Source organism: Microtus pennsylvanicus, chromosome 15, assembly GCF_037038515.1.
Source record: "Microtus pennsylvanicus isolate mMicPen1 chromosome 15, mMicPen1.hap1, whole genome shotgun sequence".
NCBI lineage: Eukaryota > Metazoa > Chordata > Mammalia > Rodentia > Cricetidae > Microtus > Microtus pennsylvanicus.
Window position 1 is genome coordinate 148,288 of NC_134593.1, and position 22,247 is coordinate 170,534.

General features: G+C 41.0%; 1 protein-coding gene across 1 annotated transcript; it reads left to right on the forward strand.

The window, feature by feature from the left end:
* The first annotated feature begins 20,034 nt into the window (after positions 1-20,034).
* Positions 20,035-20,991, forward strand: LOC142835722 (olfactory receptor 10G2). The gene has a single exon (XM_075949430.1). It carries the CDS (start codon positions 20,035-20,037, stop codon positions 20,989-20,991), a length of 957 nt encoding a protein of 318 aa, XP_075805545.1.
* Positions 20,992-22,247: the final 1,256 nt, after the last annotated feature.

A 22,247-nucleotide genomic window follows, 5' to 3' on the forward strand; every position in this document is an offset into this window, starting at 1 on the left:
ATTTTCAATGAGAATTTTAATGTCTAGACTTCTAGAACAAAGAACCCCATTTTCAATGAGAATTTTAATGTCTAGACTTCTAGAACAAAGAACCCCATTTTCAATGAGAATTTTAATGTCTAGACTTCTAGAACAAAGAACCCCATTTTCAATGAGAATTTTAATGTCTAGACTTCTAGAACAAAGAACCCCATTTTCAATGAGAATTTTAATGTCTAGACTTCTAGAACAAAGAACCCCATTTTCAATGAGAATTTTAATGTCTAGACTTCTAGAACAAAGAACCCCATTTTCAAGACTGCATTTCATAGGACTAAGGAAACTGGCAATTAGTAACTAAAGATACATGCTTATTGAAACATTTGTTTGTAGGAGCAAGAAGGACCAAGGGCATCACAAGAAAACACACAGAATCAACTCACCTTGTCTCATAAGGGCTCCCAAAGAGTGAGCCCACAACCAGGGAGCCTGCAAGAGACTGACATACGCTCTCTGCATGTGTCTGACAGTTGTATAGCTTGCTCCCCCTGTGGGACTGCTAACAGTGGGAGCAGGGCTGTCTCTGACTCTTTCAGTGGCTTTTGGAATCCGACTCCTCATACTGGAATGCTTGCCCAGCCTCAATACATGGAGAGGTGCTTAGTCTTACTACAACTTGATATGCCATGATTTGTTGATACCCATAAGAGACCTGCCCTTTCCCGAATAGAAACAGAGTGGACTGGGGGTGAGAACAGAGGGATGTGGGGAGAGGGATTGGAAGGAGAAAAAGGAGGGAAACTGTGACCAAGATGTAAAATTAATTTTAAAAGGAATACTTTTTAGCAAAACAGGGTATTTGAAACAAACAATACTTATCAATACAGAAATAAATGATGCTTCTAAAGTTTCTTAGGTTTTATCTTATTATTTTAGGGGTATGGATGTATGTCTGTGTCTGTGTTGGTGGTGACCACCAAAGAATGTCAGATCTCCTGGGACTGAAGTTACCGACAACTGGGAGCGGCCATGTGGGTGCTAGGAATTGAACTCTGGTCCTACAGAAGAGTAGCTCTTAACTGCTGATCCCTATAAATAAACAATTTTTAGTACAGACACAATGTGGAATACAGTGGAACCATTAATGAATTTGTTTTATGCATAGTAACCTAAGGCAATGCTTCTCAACATGGCTACAGATCAGAGCTACTTAAATTATTTTTATAAATTTTAATGTCCAGGCTCACCTCAAACAATTAGCTCAACTCTCCTTAATGATTCCAATGTATAGTCACAATCACAAACAACTAATTTCAAAGAAAAGTCAATAGCATATTAAGTGAAAAGAATCTATTATGAACATATTATGAATCTTGAGAAAGAGGAGAGAGAGGGGAAGAAAGGAAGGAAAGAAGGAAGGAAGGGACAAAGAAAGGAATCAAGAGACATTTGTGTATGCATATATGTACATGTATGTATTTTTAAACATATATATTATTTATTTCTATTTGCATGTATTTCTAAAAGAGTAGATGTTGAAGAATACACATTAATTTTAATATTGTTTACTTCTATAAGCATGGCATTGAAAGGAATAGGAAGAATTTTATTAATTCTTATGTTATATTCTATAATTATTTACATACTGGGCATGTTTTAAAAATAGAATATTAAATAAATGTATGGAGAGAAGGTATCCAAAACACGATGACTTCATGAGTTGCCTTGTCTGTGTCTAAGGAATTATGACATGGTTGCATTGTTGTTTCTCTTGCTTTGTGAAACAGTCTCCCTATACTGCTCATGCTGGCCTGGAACTCCCTTTTGTAGCCCAGGGTAGCCTTGAATCTACAGCCTTCCCACGTCAGTCCCATAAGAGCTGGAGTTACAGGCAAGCGCAAAAATATGTAGCTACAATTGTTTCTTTTATAAAGAAATTTGCTTGTGCTGGCCGTCATCTCTGTCATCACTAAAACATAAAGCCACACGGCCATTTTGACTTGGTTTGAGTTTTTTTTAATGATACTGGCAACCGAAGCTCCTTAACCTATGAAGCTAGGCAAGCACTCTACCTTTGAATCATATTATCAGCCTACGAGGACTTTCAAATACAGGAAAACTTAGACTTAGTACCTTGAAAAATAAGGATGTGAAATAAGAAATAGTAAATTCAAATTACTGAGTAAAAAAAACAAATGTTAAGAAATGCCTCTTTGGTTGGGCAGTTGGTGGCACACGCCTTTAATCCCAGCACTTGGGAGGCAGAGACAGGTGGATCTCTATGAGTTGGAGACCAGTCTGGTCTAGAGAGTGAGTTCCAAGACAGCTGAAACTTTCACAGAGAAACCCAGTCTCAAAAACAAACAAATAAGCCTCTTAGTGGGCGAGGGAAAGATCCCCCTTTACCTCTGGCCCCCACTCTCTGACTCACACACAGCTGCAGCACTCAGAAAGCGGGGCCCTGCGACTAGCCTGGGCAACACCTTTACAGAGGCACTGGTGAGTTGGCTCGGAGGGTGTGAGAATGGGAGAACTGGCCACACACACACCCCACAGACACACACACACCACAAACACACACACACACCTGTGGTGGTGAGAGCAAAGGAAAGATGCGCCCCCACTCCACCCCATTGTCCCCACCTCCTGTGGTTGGCGACAAAGCTGACCCTCCCCCTTACCAGCCGCAGCGCTAGGCAAAGTGGGTCCTGCACCTTCTGGGCAGCGCAGTAGAGTTGGACCTGAAGGTGTATGTAGGTGTTGGATAGCCAAGCCTGAGGGCATGAAAGCAGGATAACCAGCCCTGCCTCTTGCTCATGGCTGCAAGGGGTAAACTTGTCAAGGCAATACAGGCGAGCTCACCCTGGTGGTGAGGACAGGGGAGAGCTGGCGGGCTGACCAACTTGGCAACTACCCAGGCCCAGAACCAAGGTAGCATCCACGCCATCTGTGATCTGCTGGAGCACGTGAAGGGGGTGGGGGGGTCCTGCAGACTCAAAGCTGCAGGACCTCCACAACACATCACAACAGAAAATCCAAGGGGACTCCCAGAAGAGGGCATAGCATTGATAGTGTGGCAGAAACCAGGAGCCTTGAACCAGACCAATGACTCTTTGTAATGGACACTTGCAAGTAAAAATATATGGAAAAGGGGGTTTACTGTGTTACACTACAGCTTCCATGAAAAGACTGATGTTTTTCCTTTTTTTGTATTTTTTCTCTTAAATTTTATTTTATTCGGGAGAGGGTGTTGCAAAGGCAGAGACAGATATGAAGGAATGCAGAAATGAATGAAATCAAGATGCATGACATGAAAGATACAAAGAATAAATGAAAAGAAAGTTTTTTTAAAAAAATGCCTGTTTAAGGGTACAGTGTAGCCCTGAGATCAAGTATTCACTTAACATACAGAAGTTCCTATGGAAGCAGAAAGAGGGAAGGTGGAAGGAAAGAATTCCTCCTTCATTGATTTAGTAATAGGCCTTTTAAATAAAGAAAATTATTGTTCAGATGTTGTAACACACCCCTGTAATCTTAGCACTGGAGTATGAGAAGGGGGGATCAAACTTTTCAAAGCCTGCATGCTAAAAAACAGTGCCATGCTGCTTAAAACACACTAAATGAAAAGTAAGCAGGCAAGCACGCAGTGGCCTTATCTAAGGAAGAATAGGCTCTAACCATGCACCCCTTCAAGAAATGAAAATATTCATTTTTCGGTCCATGCAAAAAAGTAACCTGTCACAAAAAACTCATTAAATATTTCTTACCTAGGAAAAAATAATATTGCAAATAAAAAAACAGTAAAAAGACCAGACTTTGTGGAGACACGATGGCCTGTATAGCAGTAGACTTGTATTCTATAATGGAGCAGGAGAAGCAAAGGGGCAGAACCCCCACTGGGCATGGGGACTGTGCTGAGATATGCATAGTGAGGTAGGGAAGCCAGCTGCCAGCTCACCTGCTCAGCTTTTCCCTTTTGTTGACTGACTCCTCTGTAGAGGTTACTGCACTGCCGGGGATTAACTCTTTGCTTCCACACTCCCACCCTGTTTATGCCTACTGGTGTCTGTCATTGTATCAGAGAAACCCAAACTGTCTTTGCCTGTCTTCTGCTGTTTGTTTCTATTTGAACATTGCAGGGCCACCTCGGTGAAGACACACTTAGACAGGGCTCCTTTGACAAAGGGAAGCCTCGGTGTCCATCACAGTAGCCTTCAGGTCTATCTATAAAATGCTGGGCTGGCAAGACCTTGCTTGAATGAATCCAGTGTGAGAAAATACCCTACACCAATAGAATGTCAGAGGGTAAAAAGAGGCACAGAAGTACTCACAGAGACACCTTAAACTTTTGACAGCTTCCCATTCCTAGTAAAAAAAAAAAAAAAAAAAAAAAAAAAAAGAGTGCAGTAGGTTTCAGGAAAGTTTTGGCCTGATTTCATCATGTCAGGATTAGAACTCTATCCTGTCGCCCACCAGACATAGTCTCCCTGTTTGGCAGTTTGCTGTAGACAACTACGTTAAATTTATTCTTGGCCATTTTACCAGATTGTTTTATTTTTAAGACTGGACTTTTTACCGTATGAGATCACCTGCATGGTGGCCAACCAACACAGTTGAACGAAGCCTCTGAGAAAGAAAATTGCACTCAGAGAAAACACAGGACTGCCTCCCAATCTGCATGCAGAGAGATGCCTTGACTTCACATCCCACATGCGTGGGTGCACTCCTGGTGAGGCCCAGAGAATGACCCAGGCAGCCTAAGTAAGCACCAAGCTCAGCTAGTCCTCTGCATCTTCTCTGGAGCATCCCAAAGCTGGTCTCTGAGCTGCCCATCAGAGCACAGGGGAGCGTTTTCCTCTGGGGATGGGACAATGAAGCAAAGACTAGGTGACCACATGGTAGTAAGGAGGTTTCCTCTCTGGAAGATTTTGTCGAGCTCAGCATTCATTCCATGACTCTTTTCTAGGAAATGTGCTAGAGATTCAAACAGGAAGAAGCAAAGGGAAGGGAGAGCGGTGATCCCTCCCTACCCCAAGCCCCACAGTCTACTGAGTCTTTCAGGAATCAAAAGAAAGAAGAAGCAAGTGCTACAGCAGAATAAAAAAGGCAACCAATCGTAGCTTCAAGTATCTTGAGGAGTCTAGGATTGTGTGTGTGTGTTTGTATACATTCATGCATGTATGGAAATTGAAGAGTGTGCATGTATGTGTGTACATTAATGCATAGAGGGAAAGTGAGGAGTGTGTGTGTGTGTGTGTGTGTGTAAAGGCGTGCACATGTGCACATGGATGTGAGCACATTTGTAGACTGACACCTTTATAGAAAGCAGCACATTAAAAAAATATGACCGATTCTGAATAAAGAAAATGGATTAAAATCAATTTAAGTTAAAAGTACTCCTGTTAAGCTTCTAAATCACATACATACAATGTATCAAATAAATACCTGGAAAGAATCTTGTTCAGTGCCGTCACAGTGTAGCCAGGCTCAGACCCACAAAGAATGGCAAGGAGCGTTAATGAAGAGCGCTGACCCGTACCAATGTTCTCCAGCTGTCCAGAATGATCTGGCTGATTCTTATGGTGGTATTATGTTCTTTCTTTCACTTTTCTCATTATTCCTACAAGAAGTAAAACACAAATAGTAAAATATTTTAAATAAATAACTCACCCTGATTTAGTTAACTGGTCTTCTGTGTGAATAATTATATCATTGCAATATTGGTCCTTAGGTTTATTTTTAAAGATTTTTCCTTCTCTAAAAATTCTGAGTTATCCTTTCAAATGCTTTTTGCTTTTTTCTGGCCAAGAAAAGGAGCATTAAGCCTCACTTTTCCAGTATCACTTCAAGCAGTGACTAAGCATGACCACCACTAGAGCTTATATTAATACCTCCCAGATTTGTCACTCAAAGGTAAGACATCCTGCACATTTTAGAAGACAAAAAGAAACTTTATTTTAGGTATTCTATGGCATACTTGATACTAACATTAAGTTTAAATTTTTGTTCTAGGAAAATGTGAGTTGTTAAGGAATCTGTGTCAAATCAAGTCTAGTTAACCTTAGGTTCTTCTGTTGTCCACATGACTTCATAAACACCAAGTGAAGACCTTTTGTGAATTGATATATTTAAAGAATATACTAGGGCAAGTTACTTCACTTTATTCTCATTAAGAAAGTAGGAAAAATAACACTTTAATTACTATGACAGCATTATGAATCAATTTGGCTGTGCCATGGAACCTAGATATCTGGTTAGTGACCTAGCTATTGCTGTGATGATATATTTATACATGGTTAAAACTTAAATCAGTAAACTCTGGAGAAGCAGATGTCCTTAACAATGTGGACAGGCCTTAGTCACTCATCAGAAAGCCGCACAAGACTGAGTTTCCAGGCAGAAGGAAAGGTTCCATTTTGGGTCTTCTGGCTTTCTCTTTCCCTCTCTCTCCCCCCTCTCTCCCCACCCCCCCTCTCTTTCTGTGTATGTGAAATGTGTGCATGTCTCTCTGTCTGTCTCTGTCTCTCTGGAGAACTCTGACTAATAGAGTTACCTTTATTGCAATGCTTGCAGTGGCCTTAAAAATGGCAATGTAGGGAAGGATAGAAATACCGCCACTCTGCTCACCCGCACGAGAGATCAGTCCCTGGAAGATGACTTTATCTCCTTTAAGCCCTGATCAACATCCATTTTAAACAAATAACAACAAATTCTTCATAAAGACGATGTAGGAAAAAGATAGACTTGCAATCAATCAATCTGTTAAACTCTCCGTAAGGCACAAAGCAATAAGCAATTAGTACATCTTTACATATAAGATCTACCAATCTTACCTGTTTAAAATAAATTTTCCCAAACTGACAACAGAAACCATCTATTTCATTCTTCCATTAGTGATTCAGTTCTCCTACACTTCAGACATCTAGGATATGAAATCTCAGAACACAGAATCCTGCACTGGGCATATCTCAGGCTTGCAGACTCTGGGGTTTTTATCCATCAAACACAAGCTCTAGCTGACCTTTCCATCAATGAATGCCCAGGTGCACTATTAAAAGTTTCAGGACTCAATACATTTCCTGTTATAAGTATCACTCACTTAGCAATTGAACAAATGGACCATAAACCCACTAACCTCTAAATAAGGAAGCGTTCCAAAGCCTTTACAGTTTCCATGACATCAGTTTGTGTGGCCATGGAAGCATTGCACTGCACACCAGGGATGTAAGGCTGTGTGCAGGCAGAACAGTACCCTTGAATTGGAAGATGTTTTGTAGAACTCCATGTATATAAAACATCCAAAATAGGCAAATCTGTAAATGCTGAAAGTAGATGAATGGTTTCCAGGGGTCAAAAGGATAGAGAAATGAAGTAGCCTGCTAGACAGCGTGTGATCCTTTTTTGAGATGTTCAAAATGTTTAAAACCTAGATTTGATTTTATGGTTCCATTAGTATAGTAAAAAATATTGCATTGTGAGTTATAACAATAAGGTTAGTAAACTGAATGATAGGAATCATCCAATTAAAAGCTTGTTTTTTTTTATTGCTCTAATCTACTTTTAAATGTTTTCATTAATTCTTTCAGAATTTTATACATTTGTGTCAGAGCCCACTCTGCAGGGGCTACCTGAGAGGGGGCACAAGGTTATAGGAAATGGCAGATTAAGAGAAATGGAGATTCCAACCTGAACTCTGAAACACAGCAAGCTCCAATACTGAGGGGGCTTAAGAGGTGAGTGAACAGATACATGTCAGGATGCCTCACTCTCTAGGACCTCCCTTGTGGGACAAAAACCCTTGCCCCTCCCTCAACTCCTTTGACTTTTCTAGCCAGCCATCAGGGAGTTTCCTGTGGCTAGGATGACCCCAAACCCAGGGACGAATGGTTTTAGTGCAGATTCTACCAGAACTTCCAAGAAGAGCTAACACCTATACTCCTCAAAGTGTTCCACATAATAGAAACAGAAGGGACATTGCCAAACTCTTTTTATATTTATGGTTGTGAGCCTAGCCTTTAACGGCTGAGCCATCTCTCCAGCCCTGCCAAATTCTTTTTATGAGGCTACAGTTACTCTGATACCAAAACCGTGCAAAGACTCAACCAAGAAAGAATTACAGACCAATCTCACTCATGAACATGTATGCAAAAATACTCAATAAAGTACTGTCAAACCAAATCCAAGAACACATCAAAAAAATCATTCATCATGATTAAGTCAGTTTCATCCAGGAGATGCAGGACTGGTTCAACATATAAAAATCTATCATTGTAATCCATCATATACATAAACTGAAAGAAAAAAAAACATATGATCATTTCATTAGATGCCTAAAAAATCATGGGGCAGCGGGCTCATGCTTGCCAGATTTATATGTAAACATTAGCCCGAGGCGAACACGCCCCCTAAGGGGGCTGGGCTATTTCTACACAATATCAAATTAAATGAAGAGAAACTCAAAACAATTCCACTAAAATCAGGAACAAGACTCTCTTCATATCTCTTCAAAATAGTTCTTGAAGTTTCATCAATAGCAATAAGGCAACAAAAGGAGAACAAGAAGATTCAAATTAGAAAGAAAGAAGTCAAACTTTCGTTATTTGCAGATGATATGATAGTGTATATAAGTGACCCCAAAATCTCTACCAGAGAACTCCTACAACAGATAAATTTGTTCAGTGGTGTGGCAAAAAACAAGAACAACTAAAAAAATCAGTAGCCCTCCTATACACAAACAATAAAGAAGCTGAGAGTGAAATCAGAGAAGCATCACCTTTCACAATAGCCACAAATAAAATAAAATATCTTGGGGTAACACTAACCACAGAAGTGAAAGACCTATTCTACAAGAACTCTAGGTCTTTGAAGAAAGAAACTGAAGAGGATATCAAAAAATGGAAGGATCTGCCATGCTCTTGGATAGGAAGAATCAACATAGTAAAAATGGCAATTCTACCAAATGTAATCTATAGATTCAATGCAATCCCATCAAAATCCCAACACAAATCTTCACAGACCTTGAGAGAGTAATAATCAACTTTATATGAAAAAACAAAAAAAACCAGGATAGCCAAAACAATCTATACAATAAAGTAATTTCTGGAGGCATTACCATTCCTGGCATCAAACTCTATTACAGAGCTACAGTAATGAAAACAGTTCAGTATTGGCATAAAAACAAAGACGTTGACCAATGGAATCCAATTGAAGACCCAGATATTAATTCCCAAATCTATGACCACCTGATTTTTGACAAAGAAGCTAAAATTATACAATGGAAGAAAGAAAGCATCTTTAACAAAGGGTGCTGACATAACTGTATGTCAACCTGTAGAAGAATGAAAATAGATCCATATCTATCACCATGTACAAAACTCAAGTCCAAATGGATTAAAGACCTCAATATCAATCTGAACACACTGAACCTGATAGAAGAGAAAGTGGGAAGTACTCTACAACATATGGGCACAGGAGATTGCTTCCTATGTATAACCCCAGCAGCACAGACATTAAGGACAACATTGAATAAGTGAGACCTCCTGAAACTGAGAAGCTTCTGTAAAGCAAAGGACACAGTCATTGAAACAAAAAGGTAACCTATTGACTGGGAGAAGATCTTCACCAACCCCACATCAACAAAGGAATGGTCTCCAAAATATATAAAGAACTCAAGAAACTAGACATTAAAATTCTAAATAACCCAATTAAAAAATGGGGTACTGAAAAGAGAATTCTCAACAGAAGAATTTCAAATGGCCAAAAGATACTTAAGGACATGTTCAACTTCCTTAGCTAAAACAGGAAAATGCAAATCAAAACAACTTTGAGATACTATCTTATACCTGTCAGAATGGCTAAAATCAAAAACACTAATGAAAACCTATGCTGGAGAGGATGTGGAGTAAAGGGGACACTCATCCATTGCTGATGGGAATGCAAACTTGTGCAACCACTTTGGAAATCAGTGTGGTGGTTTCTCAGAAAATTGGGAGTCAACCCACCTCAGGATCCAGCAATACCACTCTTGGGAATATACCCAAGAGATGCCCAATCATACTACAAAAGCATCTGTTCAACTATGTTCATAGCAGCATTATTTGTAACAGCCAGAACCTGGGAACAACCTAGATGCCCCCTCAATGGAAGAATGGATAAAGAAAGTGTTGGCATATCTACACACTAAAGTACTACTCAGTGGGAAAACAACAACAACAACAAAACACAATGACATTTTGCATCTTGAATTTTGCCTGCAAATGGATAAAAATAAAAAACACTATCCTGAATGAGGTAGCCCAGACCCAAAAATATGAATATGGTATGTACTCACTCATTAGTGGATTCTAGCCATAAACAAAGGACATTGAGCCTATAGTTCACAATCCTAGAGAAGCTAAATAATAAGGTGAACCCAAAGAAAAACATATATAGATCCTCCTGGAAATTGGAAGTAGACAAGATCACCAGGCAAAAGTTGGGAGCATGAGGTTGAGGGTGGGCTGGGGAGGAAGGGTAGAGGGGGAGAGAGAAGGGAGAAGGGGAAGGTTGGGCAGAGCTTTGGGGAGTGGGATGTTGAGACGGGAGCAGGAAAGGAGACATCTTAATTAAGGGAGCCATTTTAGGGTTGGCAAGATGCTTGGCTCTAGAGGGGTTCCCAGGTGTCCACTAGGATGACCTCAGCTAGGACCCTGGGCAGTGAACTGGCCTTGTCCCATAGTCACACTGATGACTATCTTGAATATCACCATAGAACCTTCATCTGGCGACAGATGGAGATAGAGACAGAGACCCACATTGGATCACTGGATTGAGCTCCCAAGATCCAGTTGAAGAGCAGAAGGAGGGAGAAGATGAGCAAAGAAGTCAGGACCATGAGGGTCAATGTGCCTGAGCTAATGGGAGCTCACCAAAGCCAGCTGGACTGGAACTGAATGAGCATGGGATCAAACTGGATTCTCTGAATGTGGGTGACAATTGGGGCAGACTGAGAAGCCATTGATAATGGCACTGGAATTTGTCTCTACTTCATGTACTGGCTTTTTGGGATCCTAATCTATTTGGATGCACAGCTTCCTGAGCCTGGATGGAGGGGGGAGGACCTTGGACTTCCCACAGGGCAGGGTACCCTGCCCTCTCTTAAGACTGGAGGGGGAGGCAGGATGGTGAGTGGAGGAGCTGGAGGGAAGTGGGAGGAGGGGAGGAAGTGAAAATTTTGATTGGTATTATTAAAAATCTGTTGAAAAAAAGATAACTTGCAGGGTCTGGGTGCTAGAACTCTGAATAACATTCGAATAACACTTGTCCCTTATGGGGATTAGGGATATTTGGGATACAATCATAAAATAAATTCTTTGTCATCTGAAAATCAGATTGAACTTCTACTTCTTCTACTTTTATTTACTTACTCTGACCACCCTATCTCTATTTTCAAGTTCCCCAAATCAGAAAAGACAATCCTGATCAAGACCAGTTATACAGAAGGCATTGCCTGAGACTGCAGTGATTGAAAAAGCTTTCTTTTTAGTGGAGCCCTGCCATCATTTAGCACCCTCCTTTGTAGAGACATACTCTGGAGCAGACCCCTACCCTCACCCCATTTAGCTCACTGTACACACCTTGGCGTATGACTTTGTAGACAAGTTTCCAATTTGGAGAAGGTAAAAGTCACACTGTCAACTACAAAACAAATACCCAGAAGCGAAGGCTCAATTGCTTAGATGTCATCAATACACACTAATAGAAATGAACCTTAAAAGGAAAGGGTTTTCACAAGTCAAAATTTAAAAAAAAAAAAAACTAGTTTAAAAAGAAAAGAAACCAATGTGATTCCCATACTAATTTTACCAACAATGAAAGTGATGAGGGGGAGGGGCAGGAAGAGCATGAGAAGATAGAGCTTGATCCTGGCTCTCCATCCCTGCAACCTGAGGTCATGCTGTTGACTCTGGAAATACACCTCTGCCTGTGACGGTGTTTTCTGTTTAATATTATGTCCAGGGAGCAGCGGGAGGGGTGTAACATGTCACTTCTCAGCAAATACAGGGTGGTTTCTTTCCCCTTCAAGTGTCTTTCCTAAGAGATTCTTTTTCTTTTTGTATAACTGTCAACCATATGCATTATCTACTTCAAACTCATTTTGCAGTGAAGGATTTCAAAAATCTCTCTTTCCTCTGGAGAAACAAATAAGGAAAAGGATTTCATATAATCCTTTCATTTCAGATCCCATTTCTCCCTACTATGAGCTTTATACCAAAGCACCACTTTACTGTGCAGCTGAGAGAAGCTCTTGCGGCCTAGAGAGAGTTGGTCTTTGGTGTGAACGTTATGAAGGCCTGAAAAATGATTTAATCTTTGAAGAAAATACAAGGTGTTCCACAGGAGCTCAGGTTTGAACTTTTCCAGATCCTGAGCTCTTACAGAATCTCAATTTCTCAAACAGGATGTTATGTCAACCTGCCTCTCCTCCGTTCAAAACTTCAGGCTTGGAGCAGGCAGACTGGTGAAGGCAGCCAGCAAAAGCAGACTGCCCAGCTCCAGAGCCAAGCCCAACCACTTAGCCTCATGACCTTGTCTCCGTGAACAAGGGGCATGACAACCAAAGAATCGTAATCACTGAGAAGGTATAGTCCTTAGAGAGTGCCAGCCCACAAGAAGCAAACGAAGTAAGGAAGCAAGCAAGCAAGCAAGCAAGCAAGCCAGGTCCACGGGCTGGAGAGATGGTTCAGAAGTTTAGAGCACTGGCTGGTCTTTAGGAGGTCCTGAGTTCAACTCCCAGCACCCACATGGTGGCTCACAACCATCTATAATAAGATCTGGTGCCCTCTTCTGACTTGCAGAGTATTCATACATAAAATATAAATAAAGAATTTTTTAAAGTCACTTTTAAAATTAATTGAATTTAATTAATTTTAAATTAATTAAAAGACCCTTTAGAAGCCACCCAGTTTTTATAGACTGCCATTATTTTACAGTGGAGGCTCCTACAACGAATACCACACTCCAAGAATTATTTCTTAATTTTCAACCAAGTCTCCAGTATTACTCATAACATTAACTTGTTTTTTCTAATTTTTATCTTACTTTACAAAATAATAGGTTTCCTTGTCACTTTGGTTGAACCCCTCCCCACATCTCCCTTCTCGCCGTCCCTACTTATCAACTTCTATCTGTTCTATCTGTTCTAGTCTCTCCACGTGCCTCCCTGAAATCCTCCTTTTTCCATTCTCACAGTCCCCTTTGTAGTTTCCTAGATTCTATACACACTTATCCACAGATAAATAGGTAGGTAGATAGACAGACAGATGGATACATTAGGAGCAAGGATATACATATAAGAAAGGACATGCAATAATGCAATATCTGTCTTTCTGGACCTGAATTATCTCACTATATAAAACTTTTTCAATTATATCCCTTTTCAAGCAAATTGCATATCATTTTTCTTAATCTGAATAAAAGTTTGATGTGCTATAATATATACCATGCTTCCATCATCCCTTCACCTATTGTTTTTTTGTTGTTGTTGTTTTGTTGTTGTTGTTGGGTTTTTTTTTTTTTTTTTTTGGTTTTTCGAGACAGGGCTTCTCTGTAGCTTTGGAGCCTGTCCTGGGACTAGCTCTGTAGACCAGGCTGGCCTCGAACTCACAGAGATCCGCCTGCCTCTGCCTCCTGAGTGCTGGGATAGACAGATTCTGTTAGTTGTCACGTCTATAAAATAATTAACGTGGAGGTAGAAACCATCTCTTTGGTAGGATATAGAGTACTTTAGGTATAAGACTAGCTTGGCTGAGTTATATGGAAATTCTATACTTGGGTTTTTTTAAGGAACCTTTATATTTCCATGTTCATTACACAAATATAAATTTCCAGAGACAATGAGTAAGGTTTCCTCTTTTCTAACATCCCTGCCAGTATTTGTTATTTGTTTTCTTAATGGTAATCTCTCTGGCTGGGATGAGGCTCAGTCTCAAAGGAGTTTTAATGGTAATTTCTCTGATGATTAAGAATGCTGGACACGTGTCTGAATATTTAGTGGTCATTTGTATCTCTTCCCTTGAAAGCTGTCTGTCTAGCTCATTACAATATTATGATCTTGTTGACATCCCTATTTCACTTTTTCCTCTATATATCTTTATATTAATCTTCTGTCAGACGTATATAGCAAGCAACAATTTCCGCCCTTTCTGTAGATTTTTTTAGTACAGAATCTTTTTAATTTCATAAGGTACCATTTTTTAATTGTTGAAATTAGAAGCTAGAGAGATGGTTTAGTAAAAAAGAACACTTTTTCAGATGATATTTAGGGGTATATGTGTACAAATACATATACTATGCAATAACAATTAATGAAAAACGAAGCCATGAATTTGAAGGAAAGTGGGAAGAGACATATGGGAGGGTTTGGAGGGAGAAAAAGGAAGGGAGAAATACGGTAATCAAATTACAAGCTTAAAAAGAAGTTCTTATTATTCTTTCAGATAATCCAGGTTCGGTTCTCAGCATATTCATAGTGACTCACAACCATCCATAACTCCAGTTCCAGGGGATGCAATATAATCATCTGGTTTCCAGGGGTATATACATACACAGTGCATATACATACATGCAAGCCAACACTTATACACATACACTGTGCTCTGCCAGCGTGTGTGCCTGCACAACAGAAGAAGGCACCAGATCTCCTTATAGGTGGTTGTGAGCCACCATGTGGGTGCTGGGAATTGAACTCAGGCCCTCTAGAAGAGCAGCCAGTGCTCTTAACCTCTGAACTATCTTTCCAGCTCTATACACACAAATTTTAAAAAATCAAAATCAATCACTCAATTAAGTAAGTAAAGCGCTGGGATTGTTGCCTGAACAACTAGTGTCCTTTTGAGAAAGCCCTTGCCTATGTCTGTGTCTTATAGTGTTTCATTACTTTTTCTTCTAGTAGTGGCAGTGTTTCAGGTCTTCCCGTAAGGTTGTAAAGATGCATTTGGAATTTATTTTTGTATATGGTGAGATATGGGGATCTAGTTTCATTTTTCTACATGTAGACAGTCAGAGTTCCCTGGTCAGTTCCAGGTTGATTTCTTTTTTTCTTGTGTCCAAAGTGAGTGGTATCTTCATCAATGAAGTCTTACAACCTGGTTATGGTGAGCGACCAAGAGCAATGACCTTGTGTTGTTTGAGAGCCTCCCTGACCAGTAATTCACAGGGAGTTATTTTATGCATGACAGTCTGACACTGAGGTTTTTATTTACTAACCCATGTCTTCTGGGAGCAGCAATGCACACCTACACAGGATAATTCTTTCAAATCCAAATGCATTGTACATATATAATATTCTCAATTATCTCACAAAATAGTAGACTTTCCTAAAGTTTATTCATATATCCTAATGAAAATACAACCTTCCCTCTTTCGTCCCCAACCACACTATCCCCACTTAGACCTTTAACCCCAAGTATTCCACCCTGTCTCTTCTTCTATTTCACCTGCTGTCCCCTCTGACTAAACTGAGATCAGATAACATATAACAGTCCCCAGTCTCCGAAGGCTGAGACACAGAGAGGCCACAGACAAGGCCAGTCTCCGAAGGCTGAGACACAGAGAGGACACAGACAAGGCCAGTCTCCGAAGGCTGAGACACAGGCCACAGACAAGGCCAGTCTGCATTCTTTGGGAGAGAGCAAAATGTGAAAGAAGAGAAACTAGAGAGGAAAGTGGGGAGAGAGAACAGGAATGAGCTGGTCTGCTAACTTATGGGTATAAAACAGAAGGATAAATATGTACACATGTACCTGACACTAAATGACTTTTATAAATCAAATACATGCCTTTACAAAGTGATCACCTTGGAATCTATATATAAGGTACATATAGAAATTAGCTTAATATCAAAAATACTCTTGGTGTGGGAGATCCTTCTATCTATGTGTTGCTTTTATTGGTTAATGAATAAAGAAACTTTCTGGGCCTCTTAATAGGGCAGAACTTAGATAGGCAGGGAAAACTGGACTGAATGCTGGGAGAAGGAAGGTGGAGAGAGAGACGCCATGGACCCGCCAGAGTCAGACATGCCAAAATTTTGCCGGTAAGCCACTGCCATGTGGCAGTACACATATTAATAGAAATGGATTAAATTAATATAAGAGTTAGCCATAAGATGATAGAGCTAACAGGCCAAGCAGTGATTTAATTAATACAGTTTCTGTATGATATTTTCAGGTCTAAGCTAGCCAGGCGGCCAGTAACCAGCAAGCGGACCTCTTCCAACATACTGTTTATGTTTTAGTTCTCTCTCTCTCTCTATCTGTGTGTATGTGTGTGTGCACACGCATGTGTGTGAATAGTGTTTTCACAAATGTTCAGAGTAGTATGCATATGGTGTACTCAAGTGGGATGTATATTGTATATTTGCAAGTATATGTTGGTGGTATATGTGTATGTGAGTGTGGAGATGGTATATGGTATATCCATGTGCATATTTGCGTACATGTGTGTCTTTTGTGTGGTATAAGTGTGTGGGTACATGTAGGGGTAGTGTGTGGTATATTTGTTTATATGTGCATGTACATGATATGTATATATATATATATATAATAAATGGTGTGAGCCACGGTACTGTCATAAAGCCTGTATTCTAGGAAACAGAGACAAACATTAGATGAGGAAATACAGTATTCCGATCGACTTAAGGGCAACCAAGAGTAAACAGAGTAAGAGAAAGGCCAAAGGAGGCTTCAGTGACTTGATGGCATCTGAAGGTGGTGGCCAGACTGGGATGAATATCTGAGAGACAAGGGGATAAGGAGCCCCTGAAACATCACTAAAAAGTCAGCAGCTGCCCAGAGCATACTGAGATTATTCCCCACAGCTCCCTTTTCAGTGATTTACCATTCATGTTGCCTGGTCCCTCCCTCAACACAAAATAATGAGGCTTCTGGGACAGAGGCCTCATTGGTGGAATACTTTGCAGTAGGATTTCCCTGGAGGTCAAAATTCTGCTTCAAATCTCTAGACAGTGCTTCTGTTTCCCCTTTTTAATGGGAGCTAGAAACACAATGAAAACTGATGCAAAATATGACAAGATATAGAAGTTGCATCAAAGAGCCCTGAAAGGGCAAACTCTGGAAAGAGTGCTAAATCTTTTTTAAACTAGAGAGAGGAGCCCTGTACCACAGGCTAGACTGAACCTCTGAAAAACATCTCTCTATCTGCAGGACGAATACACTCAGAGACAGCCAACCAATTCTGCATTCTGCAGCTCTACACAGGTGAGTCTAGGAGGGAACTCAGTATGGAGAAGCAATCCACTAAAGAGAACACAACTAGCCAGCAGCTTGGAGCTTGAGTGTGTTGTCTAAACGTTAGTCTCTTTTTTACATTTCTTTCTGGAACTTTCCAAATCTACTAGGATAAGTTCAATTTCTATAAACTTGAAAAGGGGGCTTTCAAAAATCTTAATACTTTTCTAATTTTCTCTTTTTATTAGGATGGCAGTGACGGGGGCGGGTCAAGAGGAGTGGGTTTGTTAAGCAGGCTGGATGCAACTTCCACTCCAGTGATAGGTGCTAAGTTCCTTTCCTTAAGTAAGCTCTTTTCACTTAACCTTTGGCAAAAGACAAAAATCTACTCTGTGGAGCCCATAAAATGTGGTCAGGATGGTCCTCTACATGGCATATATTCCCTCTGAGCTGCCCTGTCCTTACCAGGGCATCTAACTGAACGAAGAGTGAAGAAGGTAAATGCCCTTGCCAGAAACAGGTTTGAACTGGGTATTCCCCCAACGTAAATGGTCCTTTGAGCACACCCAACCCAGCCCTAGGCTGGTTTCCCTCCCCATCTTCAGAATATCACACCTTCTTCCCAACACCCCAGATCCCAAGGGTCACTGTAGAAACCCAACATTTCGATTTGGTGGGGATGAGTTTTATACACTTTGAACCTCTCCAGGAAAGACACTCATATCAAAGAAGCCCAATGTGGGCTCAAGATGCATACAATGTAGCTCATCCTGGAGTCCCAAGATGCCAGAGGCCCCTGTAATGCCCCCCATTCTCACATTCTTACTTTCTCAATGGCACCCGCTCATCCGTCCTCACCGCCTTCCCCTGAAAGTGTTACTACAGTTGTTTTTCAAAGATGCATCATTTAGTCTCTGACGTCACTGGAATCTTCTTTTGAAATGCTTTTATATTGGATTTTAACCTTCCAGTGTTTTATGTGCTTTGATTAGATTCTGACCATTTTATTACTTTATCGTTATCAGATACAGCCTAATATTTGGATATTTTTCACAATATCTTAGTTATTTAATCAAGCCAGGGTTGATATACTCAAATTATTTGCAACTTTTTTAAAAAGTTTCAACAGCTAAAAACAAGAAGATCTCAAACAACATGACACTGGAAGCTAAAGAATGGGAGAGGCAGTGCAGGGAGATACTAGGTAGTCTGACTGCTTCCTGTAAGCTGCTCTGGACTGTTCTACTCGCATTATCAGGCCCAAATCTTTGGCAAAACACTGCTCTTTTACTCTAAAAATCCATGTCTGAAAAATCCACAGTATGTTCTTCTTTAGCTCCTGGAGCCCATACCCTAGGTTTTGAACTACCCATCTTTAAAGCTGCATTCTTTACATGCCGGTCTCGGAACAGAGACTACCCTTAGCCCCACCAGATGTGCCCCATGCCAGTTTCCTAGGCTCTACCAGGCAAGGCACCCAGTACCTGAGTGCTCAGAAGAGCTTCTTCCACAGGGAAGCTGGAGTAAATGAATTGTGCTTGTGTGTAATAATGTAAGGAACAGAATGGCAATGCAGACCAGTTGGGGAGACTGCTCGCTATACATAAGTTTAACTTAGGAGACAGCTCCAGATTGTTACTCCACTGTAGCTGTTCTAATTTAATATGGAAATTTGAAGTTTCATAAAACATATCATGAAAATACCCCAGGTTTAAGTGGGAGCACACTGGTATTAGATGTCTATATGGCTTACAGTCCAGTCCGTGTCTGCGTAGCCCTGTGTTCTGGGAGAATCTTTACAGTAGAAACATGTGGTGAATGCTTCTTGGCAAACAGGAAGCAGATGTGAAAGCACTGCTCTAGCTTCCTCGCCATCTGGTTGAAATCTTTCCCGCTCTTTAAGGGGAGTTGAAGGAAGACAAATGGAGCTTTGTGTATATACATGCACAAGCTTGCTAACAACCATGTGTTAGTCAATGCATTTATAACAAACAATAAAAATTCCTTCATAATTCTGTATTTTACAAAATTCAATCTAAACCAATATACAAGTAATTCAATCAATAAAAGTAAATGATATCCTGAAATGATAAAGAGGATGAGTGATCTCTGGAATTTGTTGTAACAAAACTAGATCCATATTTATAATAACAAAGACTGACCATAACCTGAAAGAGTTATAGGGATCCAACAAGCAAAATCAAATTATCACTTTTAATCTAATAGAAAATGACTAATGAACTGGGAAGTGGTGTTGCACACCATTAATCCCAGCACCTAGGAGGCAGAGGAAGGCAGACCTCTGTGAGTTTGAGGCCAGCCTGGTCTACAGAGGAAAGATTAATTGACAAAGCAGGCGTCAGAGCGCACTTCAGGAGAGCCTTCAGTCTCACGTAGTGACCAACACTAGGTGAGAGCTGATGCAGTCATGAAGAAGAGCCAGACACTGTGTATTTTGCACGCTGCCGTGAGGATTTGTGGTTCTTAGCCAAAGACACAAAGGCAGCATTGCAGCGAGATCGAGTGAGAGCGCGTGTGACCAGGGCAACACTTTCTGGTTGGATTTATTGGTCCATCCTATGGGTCAGGGGTTCTCCTTTTCCCTGATCTATACAATACTCTTTCTTGGTGCCTTTCACTGAGCATGAGGTTCCATACATCTACCAAAAGAGCCAGCCTCTAGAGGGTTTCTTTCCTTTCAAAACAATTTTACACAGATGTATTTCTCTCCTGTCAGCCAATAATCATCAAACAAAACATTTCCTTACCTCCACCCCCTACTGTAGTCCCTTGTCTAACTTCATGATTCTTCTTAGCAGGCTAAGACATGAGAAGAAACAGAAACATGTCGCTAGACACTGCGGTGACAGATTTCATTCTCCTCGGCTTGGCTCACCCTCCAAACCTAAGAACCTTCCTCTTCCTGGTCTTCTTCCTCATTTACATCCTGACACAGCTGGGAAACCTGCTCATTCTGCTCACTGTGTGGGCTGACCCCAAGCTGCATGCCCGTCCTATGTACATTCTTCTAGGTGTGCTCTCATTCCTGGACATGTGGCTCTCCTCGGTCATTGTTCCTCGAATTATACTAAATTTCACTCCTGCCAGCAAGGTTATCCCATTTGGTGGCTGTGTAGCTCAACTGTATTTTTTCCACTTCCTAGGCAGTACTCAGTGCTTCCTCTACACTTTGATGGCCTATGACAGGTACCTGGCAATATGCCAACCTCTTCGCTACCCTGTGCTCATGAATGGAAAGTTATGCACCATCTTAGTGGCTGGAGCTTGGATAGCTGGCTCCATCCATGGGTCTATTCAAGCCAGCCTGACCTTCCGGTTGCCCTACTGTGGGCCCAATCAGATAGATTACTTCATCTGTGATATTCCTGCAGTGTTGAGACTGGCCTGTGCTGACACAACAGTCAATGAACTTGTGACCTTTGTGGACATTGGGGTAGTGGCCGCCAGTTGCTTCATGCTGATCCTGCTGTCCTACGCCAACATAGTTCTTGCCATCCTGAAGATACGCACTGCTGATGGGAGGCGTCGTGCCTTCTCCACGTGTGGCTCCCATCTCACAGTGGTCACGATCTACTATGTCCCCTGTATCTTCATCTACCTTCGAGCAGGCTCCAAGAGCCCCTTGGATGGAGCCGTTGCTGTGTTCTACACTGTTATCACTCCATTACTGAACCCCCTCATCTACACCCTGAGAAACCAGGACATGAAGTCTGCTCTGAAGAGGCTAAGAGCAGGAAGAAGGAATGTGGGTGGAGAGAAGTAGCCATGGCTCGGGCACCACACGCGCCATCAGCACTGTCTGTTCCTTAAGTACTGCTCCTCATGGGACAAATGCCCAACAATGACAATGGTTTAAACCAAACTGAGTTTAATTAAAATTGAAAGAAACTTCCTATCATAATCTTGTCATTCTAGATGTTTTATAACCAAATGGACACCTTACTTCCACCATCTCCAACAACCTTTTGAAAAGAGAAAATGTTCTGTTAAAGGCTGAGACTGGCACCAATGTGTCTACATCTTGCTAAGGCAAGTCCATCATTAAATCAGAAGCCTTGAAAGAAAAATAAAACAATATTAACCAGACACCTGCTTTCACTGCCTTTGTCCTTCATCAGGCCTCTCCAAATTCTGTGGGTTTTGTTTTTCCATGGTATAAATTTTCCAAGGAGTTGAACTTGAAGATCCTGAATCATGCTGGTAGTTAATTTTGGCTGTCAACTTGATACACCTGAGAGAAGGGAACCTCTATTGAAGGCTTGTGCCTATCAGACTGGCCTATGGACATTTCTGTGTGGCATTTTCTTGATTGCTAATTGGTAGATGAGAGCCTACCCCCTGTAGACAGTGCCATCCCTGAGGAAGTGGTCTTGAGTAATATAAGGAAGGTTATTGTGCTAGCCAGTAAGCTTCGGGTCTTGAGTTCCTGACTCAGCTTCCCTTGGTATGGACTACAAGCTGTAAGCCAAACAGATTCTTTCCTCCTCTGAGTTGCTTTTGGTTAGTCTTTTATCACAGCAACAGAAATCTAAGTAGGGTAATCATTAATGGCCCCTTCCTGTTGCTCACCCTCCATGTGCGCTTACCCACCAAACTCGGGTTCTAACTTGTCACTTCTCCTCTTACTCCTCATTTATATCACAATCAAACTTAATTTGCAGGCATGATAATGCAGGCCTATGATCACAGCACTCGAGAGACTAAGCAGGAGGATCAGGAGTTAAAGGCCAGCCTAGGAAACATAGTAAGTTTGAAGCCACAAAAAGCAAACCACCAGACTTAGTGTCCACATTGCTAGAATTGCAAGCATAAGCCACCATGTGTTGCGGAATATTACTTATTACCTAGTTAGGCAACATGTATTACATTTGTTTATGCTTCATCTGTTTAATTATGTAAAGATATGTTGTTGTTTCACTTTGCCTGCCTTGGTCTAATGAAAAAGCTGAAAGGCCAATGGCTACGCAATGGAGGGATGGGCAGGGCTGGTGGGCAGAGAGAATGAGTAGGAGTCTAGGC

Coding starts and splice junctions, on each gene's coding strand:
- LOC142835722 (XM_075949430.1), top strand. CDS start 20,035: ATGAGAAGAAACAGAAACATGTCGCTAGACACTGCGGTGACAGATTTC.